Genomic DNA, 6,000 nt, shown 5'->3' on the forward strand with positions numbered 1-6,000 from the left:
AGCCTCTCTCATTACCAGAACAGACTCTAGACTTTAAGATCTAACCAGTAGTCCCAAAACACAGATAATCCAGATACGAATACTTCTGAGTGCTTATCTGGCTCTGCTCTATGCATGCAGGATCCTCCCTTTTGCTTGCAGCAAGCCAGCCTCTATTTACCCATGTCCCCACTCAGGAGGTAGCGCCAGGGCAGCAGGGTTTGAGGAAAAGAGAAACTGGTAAAATGCAGTTGCTGAAATTCCCAATTATTCCTAATACTCTAGAGCCAGAATTAACGGTCTGCATATTGCTCCCTGCTTGCCAACTGGTGCCTCTCTCAGCAACTCCACGTTGGAGGTTGACCTGTCTCATTCCTACTGCTGCCTTCCATCAGCACGATTCTCTGTGCCACCCCCCACCCTCCAGTGCCTATGCATAAGGCAGGCAACAAAAGGCAAAAAGAGGGCCATGCTCTGCTCCAGATCCTGCCACAGCCAGAACACGAAGAAGACAGACTGCAAAGTCCTCATGCTCTTGGGCTCCAAACACAGGACGCACAACGAGGAAGGTCTGCCAACACTGTGAAGCAGCTCCCTGCTCCAAGCCCTTAATGCTGAGAGGAAATTCAGACAAAAGTTGTATTGTTGCACTGAGGATACACAAACTACAGCTGGTGTCTAACTTGCCTGTTTCCTCCAGACAAGTCAGACTAACAAGTCTGTTCCCCCCAAGAAATCAGATTAGAGATCTGCCTTCTATGATACAGGGTTGGGCCCAAGAACAACTCTTAAGAGTTTCTATGGCATTTCTCCTAGTGGGCTTCCTCCTCCCCAGATCCTAGAAGCATCTGAGACATTTTTGCTCAAATTCCCCAGAGCTTCCTGCCATGAGACAAGCCAAAAGAGCTCAGATAGCTGTTCAGAAACAGCTGTGACTGCCTTAAGAACAAGCATCTCTGGCAGCACTAGAATGATCTTCATCTCAGACCCACGACACACCTCTCTGCCCACTGCAAAGCAGCAAGCCCAACAAGCACACCGGCTCCAAGGCCACATCCCACCTTACCTGCAGCGAGAAGGTCAGCGCAAGCTCCGTCTCCACACGTCCACTCGGGGGCAATACAATCTCGTGAGACCGCAGGATGCGCTTGGAGCCCTGCACAGAAGCAAAGTCCATCGGGTGAGCTCCCCAGCAGCCAGCCCTCACATCCCACCCCAGTACTATTTACTGAAAACCAGGAAACATGGTCAGCGACTACCACAGAAAGAGTGAATGGATGGGTCTGACCTCGCACTCCTGTGAAATATTAATGAGATGAAAGGGAGATATTTGACCAATAACGATTTGGGCACATTTACTGTCCTTTAACTGCAACAAAGCAGCTTTTGTTCTGCCAAACCCCAACATACAAAAGCTATGAGTCAACGCCCATCCCTCAAGTTCAAATCTCATATTTTAACTTCAACTAATATGTGCAAGGCTCATCATCTCCTGGGTTTGGAGGCTGCAGCATCATGCTTAGACCTCCAGTATTAGTAACAACAGATTGGTCTTTCCTTTCTGTGCACACATCCCTCCCTGGGGAAAGTGGAGATTTTTACCTGCTACAGCTGTGAGTGGCTGAGGTTATAAAAGAAAAAAATCCACTAAACATCACAGTGCAATCTGGAGATCTGACAGTATCACAGAGCAACTGCAAATCCACTCTGAGATTGGGCTGCTGTATGCCAAGTTACTGGGCTATTTACTCTATGAGCATTTCAGGGAATGTTTTGGGGAAGCACGACAGCCAGCTGTCCAGCAAACCCCTCTGCACTGTGCAAAACAGTGGCAAGTTTCAGAGGTCTCTGGCTCAATGTTCTTGCTGAGGCTGCAGATCTGGCTTTGTCCAGATGGGCTGATCTCCCAGACACACAGAACTGCAGCTCTCAAAAAAGCAGCATCTGGGAAATCAGAGATGGACTAGAGGGGTAAACATCTCCCAGCTACAACCAAAGGAAAATTTGGTCTTCCTATGGCAGCCTCAAACAGCATCCTGAGATGAGAGAGAAGCACAGACTCGTTTCCAACCCTTCCTCCCTAAACGCATCGCTCAGGCAGCCCGAGCGCAGGCTGTGATTTGCAGCAGTTGCTCAGCTCCTGGACAACACAGCGCCGGCTCCTCGCTGGAGAAGCCCAGGTGCCTAAGCTCCATCAGATCAGAAGACAGGCAGCAGAGCAGAGTGAGAAACCAAAGTGCTTTTCCCCCAGGACAAGCAGCACACGTGCAAGCAAAGCCCAGCAAGCCTGGCTGCCAGCAGCAGCAGCATCTGCTCCGCTGGTGCAAAGCTCCTAATACCAGCAGCCTTGCATCGCCCCTTACGCAACTCGACATCTAATGAAAGACCAAATATAGCTGCTTTTAAAAGACATCAGCAGATAAACAGAGCAACAGCTTGGGAAGTACGGTTGACAACTCTTTGAACATCACTGTTCAAGAGGCTGCAAGCAGAAATGGAAAAAGCAGGTAAGATGCTCTCATTTAGGTCTGAATTCAGTCATCCCCTCTGGAAGCGCTCCAGTGCCTGACACCTCTCCTGCAATTCCCCACACAAAGGCAGTGAGTCATTTGACAGAGATCATATATTTGACAATCCAGTACCAGCAGCCTCAAACAACAGCCATGTCAAAAACCTGAGTGCTGGAAAATTAAGTATCCCTGAAAGAGCTTGTCAGCAGCAGCATCATAACCTGCAATCTCTAAGGAGACTTTTAATAACAGGGCTTCAAAGCTACCTGTGTCTGAGAGTTGCAGTGCTACTGACCCACCATTAAACAGCACACCAGAAAAAAATACAGGTGCTGATCCAGCATGAGGATCTGCAAAGTGAAGCAGCCTCCAGGACAGCAGTCATTCCAGCCACTGTCACCTCTAGGTCAACCGGAAGGACAGGTCAAAGGCCAAAAAAGGATGGCCTGGGGATGTGAGCTGCAGCCTGGGACTTGGCAGATGAGCACCCCAAATAGGGCAAGCCCTTCTGCCTTCCAGTTCTTCAGGGATCTGCTCTAGTGTAGGAAGGACCACAGAAGAAGTGCTCAGGTCCAGTATGTGATTTACTGTAGCAAGGCAAATCATAACATGTACCCGAAATAGATGTGTTAAAAGTTCCTCTGGACTTGCAGGTTTGTCACAGTATTTCCAACCTTTTCACACATAAAAGGTGTAAGCAGCCAAGCAGTAACCTGGACAGGAAAAGAAGGGTTTGCCTGACAGGCTCTGCACGTAGATCATTCACTGACAAATCTCAGGCCCTTACAGTGATACATCCACCATCAAGGAGTACAAACATATGGAAAAGCTTTTGGCCCTGACAAGCAACATCTGACAGCCTGGAACCCCACAGCTGGGCTTCTTCCAAGGTTCCCAAAAATCCAGGTGTGGGAAGCAATTCCCTGACCTTCTGCTCCCTGCTGTGGGCGTGTGAGCATAGAGGGACACATTTTTTATCCCAGCTGGACTGCTCCCAGAGATGATAGATCCTGGTTTCCCCCTCAGCCACATGTTCTTGCACCCCAGAGACATCACAACTTCAGTTTCCATGTGAGATTTTGTGTTCAGACACAACCAGGTCTCTGCAGGGGTTTTCTTAACTCTTTGTTTGAAAAGCAGCTTCTTTTCAGTATGATTAATGGTATTTTTCTACTTATAGGTCTGCTAGGCTTATACCCATTAAGTAATACTCCAGTATTTGCAGCGGTGGGAGCACATGAACTGAACTGATGCTGTGACACACTATAGAACCAAGTCCCCCTTCCTCCCTAGCCTGCCTCCAGGCAGCGTGACCTACATGTAAGGTACCTAATTAAATGGCACAAACATATCCTGTAAAGTGGGTTATTTACCTAGGATGACAGCTGTATTTTATGGAAACAAATTAAAATGTACAGGCACCCTACAAATCCACTGATAAGCAGCTGGCTCCAAAACGAGTTGGACTCCTGACAGCAGAGCTGCTCATCAGCAGATGAAGGCCCAGTTTTCAGACCCCCCAAACCAGGACCAAGTTAGCAACATGTTCAGCCCTGAAGTGAGCTGAATCATGTTAAACAGAGAAGCAGGCTTGGATTTAGTGACAGCTCAGGAAGAAGAGGTGACAGCATATGATCTGTAAAAAGCATTTTTACATACAGATAAGCTCATGCTGAGCCCTCAGTGAACAATATTCTTTGCTTACAACAGTGAAATTCAGTGGGAACACAGGGGAAGGATCAGAGGAGACTCTCCACACATGCAGATTGCCCTGGCTGCCACAGACACTTACACAGAGCAGAAGATCAGTTTAGGCATCTGTCAGTGTTTTCACCCAAGCAACACATTTAATCCTTAGAGCTGACCAGCAATTACCTGCATTTTGACAGCAATGACCCCAGAAATAAGCTCCTTATCCAATTCCTTTAAGACTACCAGTTTCTTTAATGTCAAGCTGCACAACCTGCAAACAGAACAGAAGAGAAACAGTTACAATTGTGACTGAAAAAGGAAAAGCTCACAACTGCTTTTACACACAGCAGCATCCCACTTTGAGGGTGAACAGGTTCCAGACACAACCCGCACATTGGTACAGACATAAAGAGAGTGGAAATCTGTGAGGCTTCCCTGCCTTTTCAGACTGCATTTCTCCAGCCTCTTACAAATACAAGGAGGTGGGCAGGAGGATGGCTCTTGAATTGATACAGACCCATGGCCACACGAGAGCACCTCACAGCATGGACTTCCACCAACCACAGCCTGGGAACTCTTGCTCCAAGTCAGACAAAAAGCTTTAGGGTCAGAGGAATAAAATTCCAGCTATATAAAAGCACTGGGTCAGACTAATTTTAAACTCATTTACAAAGCTTTTTTAGATTGTTGGCTTTTTCAGTTTCAGATTGAAGGCTCCCAAAGACCTCACTCCCACCTCCTCTGTCAACCCTCACATTCTCCTCCTCACCCCCAAGCAAAAGCACCAGCAAGTGCCTCATGCGTCTCTAATGAGAAAGGGAAAAAAAAGAGAGGAGAGGACTCAAGCAGTGCCCTCTGGCCCTGGCCTTCACATGCCACACAAATGCAAGTAAATCACATTCTTTACCCAGGCAATACTACATTGTTCTCGTTCAAGCTGCTCGCAGTTCTGCCTTCCAGCACAGGGAGATGGGGAGGAGGTAAAGTTTGGACTAGGTGCACCCAAGTTAAGGCTCTGAGGTAATGTGACCACACCACTGTCACAATTTCACAGAAATTCCCACCAGCTGGTGTAACGAAGAAGGTATGCCTAGAAACAAACTTCAGGTCAAGATAAACCTGAAGCAAAGACAGCTCAGCTTGAAGAAAGCAGAAATCAGAGAAAGTTGCCAGCTGGACTCTAGTGACTAGACATCATCTGTCACACTGGCCAGGAGCCAGTATTGCCTTTCTGTCAGGTCTTACCCCATGGCATGGGCATCCTTGGCCTCTGCCATGGGATGTTAGCAAGCCCCAGTCAGCATGGCTCCTCTGAAGCACACCACAGAGCTCTTTTCTCCTAGATAAAGTGTAACATCAGGGCTGATGCTGAATGCTGGTGCATGCCCAAGCAGCAGTAACAAAACTGCCACTGACTAAAGCCTGCATTTGAACTACAGGATTCCACACTGGTGCCAGGAACCAAAGTCACCACTGCAAGAATGACTTGCACATCCACCACCACCTTCTCCATCACAGTGGGAAGCTGAAACACTGCTTTGCTCCAATGCCTGAACGTAAACACGATCAGCCTGGATGCAAACCTGCAGGAGAGACACAGCTAGACATTCTTCCCAACAGAAGCAGTGGCAGATGTTGAGGCAGCTGCTGCCCGCCTCATCCAGAAATGCCTCTGTCCCTGCCTGAACTCTGCCCTCTTGCACAGGGCTAGGAACAGGGAAGACACAGTCTTTAACCCTTATGGTCTTCACTCAGTCACCTCTCCAAAGCTGACCTTGCAAGCCTCTTCTCCAGCCCACACTGTCTGCTCTTTGTACTC

At 48.1% G+C, this 6,000-nt stretch overlaps 1 protein-coding gene across 1 annotated transcript in view; it reads right to left on the minus strand.

Moving 5' to 3' along the window:
• PACS2 (phosphofurin acidic cluster sorting protein 2) overlaps positions 1 to 4,452 on the minus strand; it is a gene marked incomplete at its 5' end in the record, with an annotated part of 48,333 nt that extends 43,881 nt beyond the window's left edge. Inside the window, 2 exons of the mRNA XM_008948585.1 lie at positions 1,046 to 1,135; positions 4,365 to 4,452. Coding sequence (XP_008946833.1) covers positions 1,046 to 1,135; positions 4,365 to 4,452 — 178 coding nt within the window. The remainder of the gene's footprint in view (positions 1 to 1,045; positions 1,136 to 4,364) is intronic.
• Positions 4,453 to 6,000: the final 1,548 nt, after the last annotated feature.

Source organism: Merops nubicus, unplaced genomic scaffold (assembly GCF_000691845.1).
Source record: "Merops nubicus isolate BGI_N331 unplaced genomic scaffold, ASM69184v1 scaffold10771, whole genome shotgun sequence".
NCBI classification, from domain to species: Eukaryota; Metazoa; Chordata; class Aves; order Coraciiformes; family Meropidae; genus Merops; species Merops nubicus.